The sequence below is a fragment of the Botrytis sinoallii genome (genome assembly GCF_014898435.1).
Source record: "Botrytis sinoallii strain Bc 23 chromosome Unknown BSIN_005, whole genome shotgun sequence".
In the NCBI taxonomy this organism is placed as follows: domain Eukaryota; kingdom Fungi; phylum Ascomycota; class Leotiomycetes; order Helotiales; family Sclerotiniaceae; genus Botrytis; species Botrytis sinoallii.
The window spans coordinates 140,463-155,603 of record NW_024066032.1 but is presented as its reverse complement, the minus strand read 5'-3'; the positions used below and the strand labels follow the sequence as shown (position 1 = coordinate 155,603).

At 42.6% G+C, this 15,141-nt stretch overlaps 7 protein-coding genes across 7 annotated transcripts; 4 read left to right on the top strand and 3 right to left on the bottom strand.

The window, feature by feature from the left end:
* Positions 1–153: 153 nt before the first annotated feature.
* On the top strand, positions 154–345 carry EAF02_003309 (uncharacterized protein; the record flags this gene model as incomplete). The annotated part of the gene is made up of 1 exon (XM_038899357.1): positions 154–345. The coding sequence occupies one exon, from the start codon at positions 154–156 to the stop codon at positions 343–345; it is 192 nt and encodes a 63-aa protein (XP_038760284.1).
* A 775-nt stretch (positions 346–1,120) lies between these two features.
* Positions 1,121–3,178, bottom strand: EAF02_003308 (uncharacterized protein). Its single transcript, XM_038899356.1, has 3 exons — positions 2,827–3,178; positions 1,347–2,776; positions 1,121–1,277 (listed from the first exon to the last, which is right to left on the bottom strand). Exons 1-3 carry the CDS (start codon positions 3,100–3,102, stop codon positions 1,259–1,261), a joined length of 1,725 nt encoding a protein of 574 aa, XP_038760283.1. The 5' UTR covers positions 3,103–3,178; the 3' UTR covers positions 1,121–1,258.
* Positions 3,179–4,327: 1,149 nt separating this feature from the next.
* EAF02_003307 (uncharacterized protein) lies at positions 4,328–5,481 on the top strand (the record flags this gene model as incomplete). Its single annotated transcript, XM_038899355.1, has 2 exons — positions 4,328–4,607; positions 4,718–5,481. 2 exons carry the CDS (start codon positions 4,328–4,330, stop codon positions 5,479–5,481), a joined length of 1,044 nt encoding a protein of 347 aa, XP_038760282.1.
* A 758-nt stretch (positions 5,482–6,239) lies between these two features.
* On the top strand, positions 6,240–8,983 carry EAF02_003306 (uncharacterized protein; the record flags this gene model as incomplete). Its single annotated transcript, XM_038899354.1, has 4 exons — positions 6,240–6,380; positions 6,467–7,868; positions 7,946–8,527; positions 8,586–8,983. The coding sequence occupies 4 exons, from the start codon at positions 6,240–6,242 to the stop codon at positions 8,981–8,983; spliced, it is 2,523 nt and encodes an 840-aa protein (XP_038760281.1).
* Positions 8,984–9,348: 365 nt separating this feature from the next.
* On the bottom strand, positions 9,349–10,446 carry EAF02_003305 (uncharacterized protein; the record flags this gene model as incomplete). The annotated part of the gene is made up of 2 exons (XM_038899353.1): positions 9,349–9,574; positions 9,671–10,446. 2 exons carry the CDS (start codon positions 10,444–10,446, stop codon positions 9,475–9,477), a joined length of 876 nt encoding a protein of 291 aa, XP_038760280.1. The 3' UTR covers positions 9,349–9,474.
* Positions 10,447–11,761: 1,315 nt separating this feature from the next.
* EAF02_003304 (uncharacterized protein) lies at positions 11,762–13,225 on the bottom strand (the record flags this gene model as incomplete). Its single annotated transcript, XM_038899352.1, has 1 exon — positions 11,762–13,225. The coding sequence occupies one exon, from the start codon at positions 13,223–13,225 to the stop codon at positions 11,762–11,764; it is 1,464 nt and encodes a 487-aa protein (XP_038760279.1).
* Positions 13,226–13,973: 748 nt separating this feature from the next.
* On the top strand, positions 13,974–15,054 carry EAF02_003303 (uncharacterized protein; the record flags this gene model as incomplete). The annotated part of the gene is made up of 2 exons (XM_038899351.1): positions 13,974–14,054; positions 14,122–15,054. The coding sequence occupies 2 exons, from the start codon at positions 13,974–13,976 to the stop codon at positions 14,917–14,919; spliced, it is 879 nt and encodes a 292-aa protein (XP_038760278.1). The 3' UTR covers positions 14,920–15,054.
* Positions 15,055–15,141: the final 87 nt, after the last annotated feature.

Sequence of the window (15,141 nt, the reverse complement as noted above, 5' to 3'; positions counted from 1 at the left end):
GTTTCACATTACATCAAACAACCAGTCTCTTACTTGAACTCACTGTCGAACGCACTTCAATATCATATATTTAACAAGTCTCTCCGATTTCGATTTAAAACATTCATATCAATACACTCTACTGTCACATCAACTTATAACTCAATCTCAAAAATGGCCGCACAAACTTCCACCTCAATCACCTACTCCACATCTACCTCCTCTACTCCCCTCAACTTCGGACGAGGAGGTTACAATGGACCCAATAAGAACGACGAAGATGAAGACAGCTTCCATCCTACCATCTCTTCTCTGCGTCGCGGAGATGATGATGAGGAAGAAGATGGACGAGGTGGATACAACTAAATGTTCCCTTCTCTCATTTCTTTATCGTGATCGGATAACCTGATAAACATTTATTCGGTTAAACCCCTTCATCGCATCATATCCATATCATTTTTGGCGGTTTGATTTCGAGCGATTCAGCGATCCATCTTATCTGCATAGCACGGACGGCATATACAACTATAGACTTCTAGATTGGCAACACAGCACATTAAATATCTAGTCTCATGACTACATCATAGCATTTTCCGGAGTTTTCAATTCGCGTATATTTCTTCCTCTACACGACATTTGCATCTCCACCAGCTTTTACTTTCGATTCATTTCAAGATCAAGAAGTTTTCATCCTCACGGGTTTTCCTTTACTTTCCCTGCTCTTCTCTTCTTTCGCAACGCTTAGATTTATCAGCATATACACGGCAGCATACACACGGAGTTATCATTTTATTTGCTTTTTTTCTTCTTTATTTCAATTTTCTTCTAGCATATTCCGAGAGTTTCATTACGCATCTTCATTACCTTAGATCCAACATGTTGGGGCTGCAATATAGATTGGCGAGTTTGGTTGCATTGCAGGCCGCATGCACGTCGGGGGTTGGTGGAACAAAGTTGATAACCATTTGGAGGAGTCATAATTTGGGGGCGATATTAAAATTTAAAGATTGGGATTAGAGGGATTGGAGGAACGTCGGTTGAGGGATGAATCATGATGATACATTTGATGGAGTTTTCTAAACTTTTTTTTGGGCATTTCTGGTTGTTACAGTGCACTGCATTACATAGAGCTTCTTTTTCTTTTATCACTTTGTCGGGTCACACTTCTTGTATTATAATACATAAACATTTATGCTTAGCAAAGACATATCAAATCGATATTCTCATCTCATTTCTATTGTCTAACTTGCGAAAATGCGTCTTGAATCTCGTCCCGCGTCTACTTGCCAACACAAAATCTGGGGGCCAAAAAATCAGTCCACTGTACGTACGTACAAGATACGAGAGAAAAAATCCGTTGAACTTACTTTTCAAAAACTACGCCTAGAACTTCTTCAACATCACCAGCCTCACCCCTACCCGTAATTCGTGACAAGCAATTGGCTGCGGATCTGAGATGCTCAGCCGCCAAAACTATATCCGCTTCCTGTTCATGATCGACATGCTCTCGTGCTTCATTCATAAAGTCTAATAGATGGGCTGAGCAGGCTGTGAGAAGCTGGCGCTGACGTTCAGTAACACCGAGCAAATCCTCAAATTCAGTCGGAAGAGATGTCATATTGTCGAAAAGAGATACCATTTCGTCGACGAAATGACCAATACTTCCTTTATCCGTTAATGCCTGAGCATTTTTACATGAAATTGACATCAACGGAACGGGATATTGATCAAATCTGCCTTTCTGAGACTTTTTGAAGTCATTTATAAGTTCTGACAGTATTCCAGGGGTCACTGAATCAGATTTATTAATAACGATCATGGATTCCGAGGCTCGAGCCGCTATCTCGAATGTTTCATCATCGTAGCGAATTTCCCACCCGTTCCGAATATCTGACCACTCTATACTGGCGAGGGCAACGATAAGGTCTGACTCATTTGCCTTTGCTTTTGCTCTTCGAATGCCCTCTTGTTCTATATCCCCGATTATTGAGTCATTCTTGGCGCTTCCAATTTGTGAAGCTTGAGTTCTCAAACCGGCTGTATCTGCAAACGTGCACAGGTACCCCCGAATATCTAAACCAACCTCGACAATATCTCGAGTAGTCCCAGCTTCTTGACTAACAATAGAAGCTTCTCTACCAACAATTTGATTTAGTAAGGAACTTTTACCGGCATTGGGTGGTCCTAGTAGAGCAATCCTAATTCCCTTCTTTAGCAATTCACCCCGATGACTTGCTGACTCATGTGCGGCAATCAATTCTAACATATTCTCGACTTGAGCTGTGACATTTGACAATAGTTCTGCTGGAGACTCATCGAAATGTTGGTCCTCGGAAAAATCAATCAATGCCTCTAATTCCCCCCGCGCATACAACAACTGCTGCCGCCATGCTTCATATGTACGACCAAGCTTCCCGGAATTTCCTCGCACAGCAGCACGCCTTTGTTGCTCTGTCTCTGCAGACAATGTATCACTCAATGCTTCCACTTGCGCCAAGTCTAGCCTATCATTCTCAAATGCACGACGTGTGAATTCTCCAGGTTCAGCATATCGGATCTTCGCAGGCGAGATAGATTGTGGAATTGCGCCTAGAACTGCTTTAACTGTAGCTGGACCTCCATGCACATGCAACTCGAGGACGTCTTCACCAGTAACGGTTTTTGGCGCAGGGAAATAAAGAACTAAAGCATCGGAGTCGAGAATGTTTGGAATAGAGTTCGCCGGTTCATACAGTGTTCTAACAGCGGCATATCGTGGTTTTGGGATCGATTTAGATGGACACAAGCTTTGATAGATCTATAATAGTCAATAACAAAATCTCATCAAGTGAAAGGAAGGTACCATACATCGAGGCATGCGGAGCCAGATATACGTATGATAGCTATGCCGGCTCTGCCAGACGCCGTGGAAACCGCATATATTGTATCGTCTGCAAACTCATTTCTGCTTTGCGCTTTTGTATGTAAAAAGGTCTTGAGATTTCCAGATTGACCGATGGATATTGAGGTAATGGCGGGTCGAGCTGATGAAGAAGAAACCCTCCGGCTGGCAATTATATTAAGTCTGAAATAAATGACATTGGGCCGTAAGTACCTGGGCCTTGAAGGTACCCTTCGAAGCATTGACAAGCATCAACTTTGAGTAACTTCTCGATTAAGTTGTCAATTGAATAAAAAAGCCGAGACAATGAACAAAGTGCCCACTGAATCCCACCAGCTCGCGAGGACTGGAGGTTTGCACATTTGGTTTGTTTGTTCCACCGAAGAATGCTACCCCGCTCCCGGTGAGCTTGTCTGTTTCCGAGTTTGACTTTGCTATTCGTAAATAAAACGTGATATTCCATACAGAGCGTTCAATTTGAATTTTGTAATACATTTTCTACTATCCTTATATACATTGATACTAGTACTACAATTATACACTCACAGATCGTCAACATATATACAAAGGACTTCAACAGATTGGTTATTTGGCAGTATAGCCCTGGTCTTAAAATCCCCCATGTTCAATAGATAAGAACTCTGCGGCAAGCATGAGGAGGCTCATCTGCATCCCTACGTGCCATCAACAAACAATATGTTAACCACCCTCTCATATGAATTCTGAATAGTAAACACAATGCGTACCATCATTAACAGAACTTCGTTACCTTATATACCACTCCACATTACTAGAAACGCATCATATATCTACAAACCACTTTTGGGTCCAGTCAACTCAATTCGTCTTATATTACTTAAGCCTTCTCTTTGTATAACATCAGCAATTCATTGTTCGTTAATTGAAAGTAGCTGGTCTTCCGAGACCCCAAAAAGAGACTCTGAAAGATTCATAGCTCTCTCCTACACATGGGGTGACGCCCAGAATCAACGGACGATAGAAGTCGATGGGAAATCTATGTATATAACACGAAACTTGGAGTCCGCTCTGAGACATCTAAGACATCAGACAGAGGTTGTTCGTCTTTGGGCTGATGGTTTATGTATCAATCAATCTGACGTTGAAGAGAGAAACAAGCAAGTGACTCACATGCGGTCGATTTACTCTGCAGCATGCGATACTATTGTTTTCCTTGGAGAATCAAGTGAGCGGGCAGGGAATATCTTTCATGCGATGAGGGATTCGAAACATAAAGGGTTAGTAGATATGACAAAAGGGACTTTATCATTGCCAAATCTTACTCAATCTTGGAGGATAAGTCAAGACGAAATCAGATATTCAGCATTTGAAGTTCTTTGCCGTCCTTATTGGAGCCGGGTATGGATCTATCAAGAGATAATTGTATCCGATCGGATATGGATACAATGTGGAACTATAAAAGTTTCATGGGATGATTTTTACCATGCTATGATCGTAGTCCTAAGTACTAGCACAAGCTATTTTGGTGCAGGGTATGATAATGTGATCAAGAATCGTCTGGAAGGTTTCTATTGGGAACGACTTGAATATCGAAAGTCACTTGGAAATGACGGGAAATCATCACTACCACTGTGTGGTCCACCTCATATAACTGAAGATGGAAAACGATTGAATCTCCTTGATCTTCTTGTGACCAAGAGAGGTTCTATGGCCTCAGACAGTCGAGACATGATCTATGCACTCTCTGGCATTGCTAAAAGACCGAAAGGTACACAGCCATTTGCGATAAGTTATGAAAAATCGCCGCGCCAAGCATATTCAGACGTTGTCAACTATCTCATCAAGACTGACAAGAATTATGACGTTTGAGTCATGCAGAACAATATTTCAATCATGCCTACCATACTCGACCATTAGCGCCATCACGGATGCCATCATGGGTGCCAGACTGGACAACACGGGCACAATACAAACAAAAGATCGTTGACTGGGTTGAGCCTCTTGATAAATCAAGAAGTGCCGTCTCGAATAGTGCATATCTCGACGATCAAGGAGTCCTCGCTTGCGTGGGCTACAAAATCGGCATTATAAACCTAATTACTGACTTCCCTCGCGATATTCAACTAAGTGACGAAGGCAGAGTAGGTCGAATACTATGGAATGAATGGAAAGATAAAAAGCTTCCGGATAGTGTTTTGGAACTTTTCAGTCGCTTACATCCCTTGATATACAATCGAAGATATGCCGAAACGCTTGAAGGTACGTGTTGTTTGGTACCAGGAGGGACACAAACTGGTGATATTGTTTGTCAATTCATCGGGAGTTCACTACCCTATATTCTCAGGCCAATTCAATCGACAGATATCAAGTCCGAAGAAGGATGGAGAGCTTGGAAAACATTGCTGCATTTCTCTCGCTGGTGGAATAACTCGAGAGTACCAAGACAAGAACTCCCTACCAAATCCCTAGATGCCAGAATTTCAACCATTTTAGAAAACAAAACATCAGGATACCAAACTCTCGAAATTAGACATTATAATTTTGTAGGAGAATGTTTTGTAAATGGATTGATGAGCAATGAAAATAGTCAAACTCATCAACGGCAACATTCTCAAGACAAGACCGTATTCGCAATGCATTGAAAAGAACAGATGAGATTCGCTGGTAGACTGGTTTCGAGTTTGAAATCGATCTGTAATAGCTTCGATTTCTGAAGATTGTGGCTCTATACTTTTGACCAACAAAAAACATAAGGATCATGTCATATACGACGAATTCGCCGTCTGGATGAATGAATGGATGATTGAGGTCTGTCCCTATTTCGTCCGTTGCATCTGCAAAGTTCATTTGGTAAGATAACAATGCTCATAACATCAACGCGAGAGACACTTCTCATATTTCCACCGAAGGGGAATGGATAAGGTCATAGGCAATAACCAATTTGAAGCCTTCTTTCCTAGATAAAGCTTCATTGATGGTACTTGATAGCAGCCGGCAAAAGCCAGCATTCTCATTCGGCTCGTTTTGACAATATCTATTATCCAAATTAGTAGAATAACTGTGATCCTATCTCCTCTCCCCCTAGAAAATACAATGAATGTTTCAAAGGAGAAGAAATTATCGTAAATGTTGATTTTCATGTGAATGTGGCATAAGATCACGAGTTGGTTAAAGTCGCCTGCCGCGCAAACACCAAATCAAACCATGATTCGAGGACGAGACAATCGCGTCATATTACTACTATCAAAGCCACAAACTACAGTATCATACAACCTCAAGATACAATGTTTTTCATACCGTCGCTGTCAACTTAATACTTTGTGATACTTGAGGTTATTCCACTACATTTCTGCTTGACTGCAACTTCAGTGAGACTTACAAAATTTCCATTATCGTGGCAATGACGTCGTCTTCTGGCCCCGCAAGACCGGTATCGCCGAATAGCTTCTATGCTCTGAGCGACGACGAGGAGAGCGATTATAATACCGTTACATATACAGAATCGGGAAGAGGGGTCAAGTTACTGTTCTCCAAGAGCAAGGTAATAATTTCCAGCAGCTTGATGCTTCCAGCAAAGTGCGGGGTAGTTCAAGCAGCTTGTTACTAACATCACAACCACAACACCAGGTTTATATTCATCCTACTCCATCTGCGAAAGATAATATACCCGGATACATAGCTCTATTACAACAGAAGTCAACTCCAGATTCACGACCTACATCTTCTGCCTCTAAAGATGCAAAATCTAAGACCTCCGCCTCCTTACTCCTGGCATGGCTTCCAGAATCATCTCTTGGGGATTCCTTGAATACATATGTGAAGGTCGATCTTGCAGAAGACGATTCTCCACCTAAGCAATCGTATCTCGTACCACCTCCTCCAACAACCACCACCCATTCTGGGTCCGTCGGTCATTATGCCTTCGCTATACCCGTCTCGCAGATTTATAGCCTTCTCGTACGACCACCGAGCTTAGGATGGTGGTTTGGAAGTGTCATAATAAACTCTCGAGCAGGAGATTCCTTCCCTGCACTATTCTTTCATGACTCGGAATGTCAATCTACAATTTTACAAAAGAAGAGGAGGACGAGGGAATCATTCGACCCATTTGGCGCGAATGGAGAGATGTTTTGGGGTGGCGATGAGGTGTTAAGGTGGCTGAGACGATATGTTGAGATTGAAAGGAGTGGTGCAGAACCTAACATTTACTTGGTGGAGCCTTCGGCTGAAGATAAGGAAGCGTTTGGAGACAAACCAGTCACATCTGCGCTGGTGAGGAGACCATCAAGCAGTGGTGCTAGAGTTGGAAGTGCTGCCGGTACAGGTTCGAGTGCATATAGAAGTGCGCAGAGAGACGCTGGGATGGATCCAGTTACGAAGTTTGTAAAGGAAGCAGGTTGGAATCTGATGGAGAAGTTTAGTAAGGTTACGACATTTACGAGAAGGACGGCCGATTCAATTGTTGAAAATCCGAAAGTACCGCCACAGGTTAGGAGATTCATGAAGAACCCGGAAGTTCAAACAATCCAAGAGGAGTTTGATAGTGCTAGGATATACTTAGCGCGATGGGCTATGGGTATCGCAGAGCAGAGTGAAAGGGATAAAAATCAGAGGATATGGACAGCCAGGGATGTTTTAGAAATGGAGGAGACAGATGTCGGCGACTTCGAGTTATTGGAAACAGAAATGGGTTCTTTGACCATGAGGGAACAGAGGAAACCCGTAACATTCGGAGAATGGAACAAGTTTTTTGATCAACGGACTGGCAGATTATCTGTTACCGTAGATGAGGTTAAAGAAAGGATATTTCATGGTGGACTCGACCCAGAAGATGGAGTTAGAAAAGAGGCCTGGTTGTTCTTGCTCGGTGTTTATGAATGGGATTCTTCAGCAGATGAGAGAAAAGCTGTGATGGCAGCTCTACGAGATGAGTATGTGAAATTGAAGGGTGCTTGGTGGGACCGTTTAGTCGACTTGGGTGGTGAAGGAGAAGAAGGGGAGTGGTGGCGAGAACAGAAAAATCGAATAGGTAATAAAACTCAATATCCCCTCATGCTGAAGACTTGAAAGGGCTGACATATCCCATTTCTGGGGGTCACACGATAGAGAAAGATGTTCATAGGACGGATCGTAACATCCCATTATACGCAGGAGAAGATACGCCACATCCAGACCCGAACTCACCATTTGCTGATGTTGGTACCAATGTTCATTTGGAGCAAATGAAAGATATGCTTCTAACCTATAACGAATATAATCGCGACCTCGGTTATGTTCAAGGCATGTCCGATCTTCTCGCTCCAATTTATGCTGTCATGCAAGACGATGCTATCGCTTTCTGGGGGTTTCAGCATTTTATGGAGCGTATGGAACGTAATTTTCTCCGGGATCAATCAGGAATGCGTTCTCAGCTTCTCACTCTCGATCACCTTGTCCAACTTATGGATCCCAAGCTTTATCTCCACCTTCAAAGCGCAGATAGTACTAATTTCTTTTTCTTCTTCCGCATGTTACTCGTCTGGTATAAGCGTGAATTTGTATGGTTGGACGTTTTACATCTTTGGGAGGTATTATGGACGGATTACTTAAGTCAAGGGTTTCATCTTTTCATTGCTCTAGCAATCTTAGAGAAACATAGGGACGTTATCATGACACATCTGCAACATTTCGATGAAGTATTGAAATATGGTATGTTTTCATATTCATGACATAAGATTCAAGGGTGTCAAATACTAACGAGACATAGTTAATGAATTATCCAATCAGATAGATTTGGAATCCACTCTTGTTCGTGCAGAAGCATTATTCCGTCGCTTCCAGAGAACAGTCGAGGCTATCGATAAAAAGTCCAATTTCCCAAAGCCATCTATTAGACATCGTGCTACTCAAAGTACATCACAAGTTGCTGAGCCATTTAGCTCTACCAGTGCATCAAGTGGTACAGATATGGGGAGTGGTACAATCGAGGGTGCAAGAAAGGACAAAGGAAAGAAGCCAACCAATGGGGAATTGGAAGACATGTCTGAGAGACCAAAAGTTATTAGCAAGGAGCTGAGAGAATTGTTAAGCAGGAAAGTGATGATCTTGCCCAGGAAACTGGTCAGGAGAGAAGGAGAGGGTTTGGCCAAAGTGCAGAAGCAATAGTGAATTTATGGGAAGGGAATATGGCAATGGAAATATGGGTCAGGCGTCTGGGTCACGAACTGTACGTTCAATGAGTTCTTTGGCTTGTAATGTTTTGGTAGACGGTGAGTTGAAAGTATTTGGGGGCCATGCGGGTATTTTTATATTTTGGTCGAATGGAAATGAATCATCTACAACATCTCAGTCACGCTAGTGTTATACATGCATAATATATCATTGATATTTCCTGGCAGTGCTGCAACATTCTTGCAATGATTAGAACTCACGCTTCAGTATGCATACAGATGTTTATAAATTCTCGCATTCAATTTTTCTGTTCTCGCTCCAAATCTCGAATGAGGTAAAGATGATCTCTAGCATTTCCACATGTCAAATCGGCCACTTGTATAATCACATTTGTATTGAGATATTTAATACTTCCCACTTGCTCCTTGTTATTGTTACAGTTCTCTCCCCTTTCTGATACAAATGATGTTTCAACAAGCAAGATTTCAAAGACTGTAGTCTTTTGTGCTCCCTCCACCATTGACCTTTTCCTCTTGGTGAGCAATTTTCATGGTTCCTGTTGATGTGTACTCTTTCGTTGACATCCTGGCTCCAATTGTCAGTACAATTCTCATTCCGTCCCCATTTATTGTTTCCCAAATTGATCATTATAAATAAAGGATATAAGTCTAGGATACGTACAAAAAACTGAATAAATATCCCAACGTACTCGTTTTGCCTTCAGTACCGATAGATTCTTCTCTTCCGACTTTTCCCCTTTTATGCAAAGTTGGCGCAGTAGGATCAGATGGGGAAGATGGCGATGATGAAAGGGAGTAAATACCTGGTGGTATTATTACCCAATCATTTATGTCTTCCTCTTCTAATTGCTGTTGGGAATCATAATCAGGAGGAGAACGAGAACTGGTGTAAAATTCTAAAGCAGAGATGTCTTGAATGAGGGGGGAAAGTGGACGATCTCTGGTTTGAGGGACAGAAGTTTTAGAGAATTGACGGTGCGAGATGGGGTGGAACCATGGTTGGGGAGTAGATGGTTTCGTCGAGGGTGAGGACACAGAAGGGGAAATTGAAGGAGATGGTGGCGCTAGGGAATCAAAATTTGTTTGTAAGGAATCGAAAAAAAGTGCTTTGCAAAATGGTGGAACGTCAGAGGGTTCTTTGTTTGACGGGCTGGATGATTTGAGCTCGCGGTTGATTGTGGATGTGCTGCTATATTCACATTCATACGAGTTACGGTTGAAACTCGATGTAGTCGGAGGGGAAATGTGTATTTGAGCCGGTGGCGTAACTGGAGTGCGGGGTGGTGGACGAGTAGGAGGGGGAGGATAAGGAGGGAGGGTATCCGAATCTGAGGTTGATTCTTGTTCGTCTGAAGGGGGGAGGAATACCCAAGTGGGGGGTCGCGGTCGGTTGATTATCAAGGTGGCATCTGCAGTTGATGGAAGTGTATACGGCATCCTGATGGTGACTGGGGGGGTAAACGGCGAGGAATGAAGCTTCCTCGTATTGGATTGGCAACTCGGTTTCGCTATCGTTGGAGAACCGCTTGCACCAAACTTCGCATTGTTCAGAGGATCGAGGCAACAATAAGATTTAGGAATCAAACAATCGAAGTAGAATAGAATGAGATGAAGTTCACGATGAGATGATGTGAGAGTCTCTCATTAAAGCGAATATGCTTTTACATCTTTCGGATTTATTTTCTTTGTCCTGATTCGTGGATTTGATAGACCTCTTTGTTCAGAGACTATCTAATGATTAATAATGTGAATTTAGGAATCATTAGGAAGATATGTTGGTCGAAGATTCGATAGTTCCTTTGTTCGATATTTGATGCTTGCGGGAAATTCAACAGAATATAGTATTGGGGGAAGGGGGGGAAGGGGGGTTTGTTCGTAGACCCGAGTATGGAAATTCGGAGAAAGAAATTGCCTCGAGGGATCTTGGGGAATTTGATGAATTTGGGATATCGTATGATTAGGTTTGTATATGATTGATCGCAACTGCACAACATTTGTGGTAGTAATCTATGAATCAACTGGAATCTGAATATGGTTGAGGCGACATTGATGCAAACATCACAATTCCAATGGTGTGTAGGATTGAGTCATTTTGATAATCAAACTTGGCATGAAGAACAATTGTTCTGATACAATCGAATATCAATAAATCTTCCTACTGATAGATAGCATCCATGTAGAATATCGAAAGGCGGTAGGTTTCCAGATTTAATCAAGTACTCGCTAGCAAAGCAATTTGTACAGATGACTGTCTTAATTTGGTATCAAAATATGAAGTGCAACGACCTAAACTCATCGTGCTAGAATACCAAAATCTGAAAATCCCCACTTGCAATTGAAAGAACGCCACAGAAACCGCTCAAATCGAATCCTGAACTCCCAAACTCTAACCTCCAATTTCCAAACCTTGAACTCCAATACTCTCCCTGGCCCGTACACTAGACTCCTGAAACTTTGTTATACGAACAACATACATTCAGTGCTTTGACTATCAAGCGTAGATTCATGGAACGTCATTCTTCTTCTCTGGAGTGCGCAACGGGTATTTGCAGAGCAGATTATTGAAAAGTACAAACAGATGATTTGCAGGTAAATCCACGACTTATTATTGATTCCAGCTTGGATTTATACTGAATTTAGAAGAATATCATGCTGCAGAGCAAGTAGTACATCTTGCAAATAACCTACAGAACAGATAGGACCTTTAGTAGAGCATCTGTAGAGCAGATTTTTTGCGCAGCCTATTCTCCTCTTAGAACCTATCCTTAACCTTTGCTTGTCCGATGCCTTTAGCTTTACAATCCAATAAAGCCCCTTTTAAAAGCGCCTCAATCACATTCTTCATGGTCTCCGCATTGGTACTTGCAGGAGACTTGAACGGATTCTCCTCATCTTCATTCAATTGAGCCGCCGCATCAAGTTCCTCCTGGGTAGCAGTGTCTGGATTCATTCTCGGAGTAATACCTACAACACGATGTAGTTTATTATGATCCGGTTGTCTCTCATAATCGGGGGTTTCTAGGACATCTAACGCATCCAAGACAGCTTCAGGACATGTGCCTAGAGCAGCTAGCACATCATAGACTATGACTTTGCAATACTCCACAATTTCTTCACTTTCTGGATCCGGTAGCAGCTCGGGGTTTATTTCGCGTTCTCTCGTGTCGAAATAAGTGGTTCTTCTCAGTAGGAACCATTGCTGATCGCGATCTTTCATGATCGGGGCAGGCTTCCCGTTAATCATCCTACATGCTCCTTTGTAGTAAAGTATGTTTTGGGGTGCTTCTATATCTCTCAAAGCGATTCCCAAAGTTTGTCCAGTCTCGGCCATTTCTGAAAATATTGTAGGTCTTAATGGTGTGCCATAGGCTGCGATCTTGTTATAAACCACTGAAGAGATTTCTTCTCGATCTAGAAATGAATGGAAATTTTGCGCAGATGGCCAATGAAAGTCATTGTTGGCAGCTCCTTGGTCAGCCTTGAGGATACTGTGACTTGTGGGCTCTTTGCTGTTATCTCTGGATTGATCGAGTTTGTAGTTACCTTGTAGGACAACCTTGGCTATCACATGCTTCAAAGGGTGTAGCTCTGAGGAACCCTTTGGCCGTAATGATCTTTCAAAATCGGAAATATCTTGTAGAGAAGATATAAGCAAGAACGTTAATTTATAGTTGTCTCTCTCGGCGTTGTTCTTGAGCTGCTGCAAAAGTTGAGGGCCTCTGAGTTGCTTAGGATAAGGTTTGTTTCCCATGACGCTTACGGGGAATTCATATAAATCTGGGGAAATGTTCTTTTCGGTGCCTCTGGTGCCTTGTCCAACAGGTATATCCTCAAGACCGAGAAGATCAAGAGATTGGCGTGCGAGATGCGCCCTTGCGTCTTCCGGTAGCAGGTTTGCTATAAAACCTTCGAGTTTTATTGCACCCAGACGATGAAGTTCCTTCAAAAGTATCATAGCCGCGAGATCATCATAATCTTTACCGACATCTGTAATGACAACAACGTGCGGGATATCAAAGCTCTGTTTACGCAAGGTACTGACAGCATCTATGATTTTTTGATAGACCGCCGTCTCTATGTCGTTGAGGCCATCCGGAATAGGGGTTTGAGTTTTTGGACCAGTCATATTGTGTTTCTGAAGAAAGTGTTCTAGCTTTGATGTAATCTGGCATAGAATATTGGAAGTTCCGTGGGTGTATGAAGTGGAAGAATCCATTTTGATAATGATGTGGGAGGAAACTATTTATGTTTCAAAAATCCTGCGCAATAATAGTCATCGTATAACAAAGGTCAAAACTTAATGTAATGAATCAAGTATGATCAATCAAAGAGGGATGATTCATGTTGGAAAGCAGCAAATTTGTTTGAATGAGTGAATAGAGTAATTCAAAGGCCTAGGTAACCTTATTCATGGGACTATCTAGGTTGCTGCGGCACGAAGCCAACGGACAATGATTCCAAAGACAAGTATATACCTTGGAGGTTAGATGAGGTAGATGTTCGGGCAGCACACAATGGGACCTTTTGCAGGCCAGTCTGCGAACGTCTTATGTTTCTCTGATGATTGTGAACTCTGATGATGTGAATAATCTCGAACAATTGAGGTTAAAAGTCGAAGGGATGGATGTTATGACTAAATAATGACAGGGCGACCTGAGGCTGAGAAGCTGGCGTTCTCCTAGGCACTCTCGGTGGTCCACTCAATCATTCTAATAAAGTTCTTCGTGGAGTAAGGCTCTCGAGAGGCTCTCCTTATTCATGGGTTTAGCGAAAGGCAAAGATGGTTGTCGAGGTTGTCTACCTATGCACATGCTTTATGCTTACTAGGTAGCTTGGATGCCGATGCCACCGACGCCGACATACCGATCCTGTAGCCTCGCCTAGCCTAGAGTACTGATCATCGTTTATCGTTCTTCGCAAAGCCATTCCTAACAATTCAATCACCGCAGTCAATCACCTTCATCATGGATCTCTTATCTACTATACGCAAATCTGGTTCACGAGGAGGTGTAAACTTTAGTTGGGATGAGGTTCAAAGTTCTCAAGTAAGTAAACTCCGCGACCAATTAATCAATCGAATGGATGCCGTTTACTCACATAATATTCTCGCAGCATCGAGAAAATTACCTTGGCCATTCTCTTATGGCCCCAGTTGGTCGATGGCAAAAGGGAAAAGATTTGAATTGGTACGCAAAGGGAGATGCTGAAACGACCGGCAACGAGACTGCAGAAGAGAAGCAGGCACGAGAAAGAAAAGAAGAGATTCGAAAAATTAAAGAGGCTGAGGAAGACGCGATAGCAAGGGCTCTAGGATTGCCGGTCGCACAGCGTGGTGAAGCCACAGGAGCAAATAACGTGGAAGTTGGAGAGTTAAAAAGAGTTATTAAAGAATCGGAAGAAGGAACCGATGATGCTGAAGGAATGGGAAAGGGTACTGGATTTGGCGATTATGTTGGTAATACGGATGGGCAAGAGATGCTGCAGATAAAATCCGAGCTTTCAGAGCAGAGAGGTGGATTACTGAGGAATGACCGCAATAATGAAAGAACCAATAGATCCGGAGGGGATAGAGAAGGGCGATCAAAGGAAAAAGATAGACGAAGACATCGAAGTCGAAGTAGGGATCATGAAAGAGAACGAAATCACAGGAAGCATCGACATAGGTCAAGAAGTGGTGAACGAGAACATCATAGGCGTCGACATGATGCCAGTCCGCGAAGAAGGGCAAGAAGTCGTAGTCCAGCAGCTCGACCCCGCAGATATCGGAGCAGAAGTCCCGATCGAAGACATCGATCAAGGAGAGAAGATGAGAGTTCTAGACACAACAATCCACGGGAGCGAGTGCCTCGAAGAAGTCGCTCGCCAGACATACGAGGCAGAGAAGAAAGGATGCCAGAGAAGAGACGTTAATTTCAAGATATTTTGTCTCACATATGGGGAGGGAGTCATCGAAATGGCGTTGATGTTATAATAAAAGTATACCCATTTGTAGTATTCAGTCTACTCAAATACATATTCAGAATGCAAAGTAATGATTCAAAATTGCCCACATACCTGACAATACCCCTATCTGATTTCCAACATCAGCCGTTGACTTATAATCTACGTAGAGATTATCAACATTATCAGGGT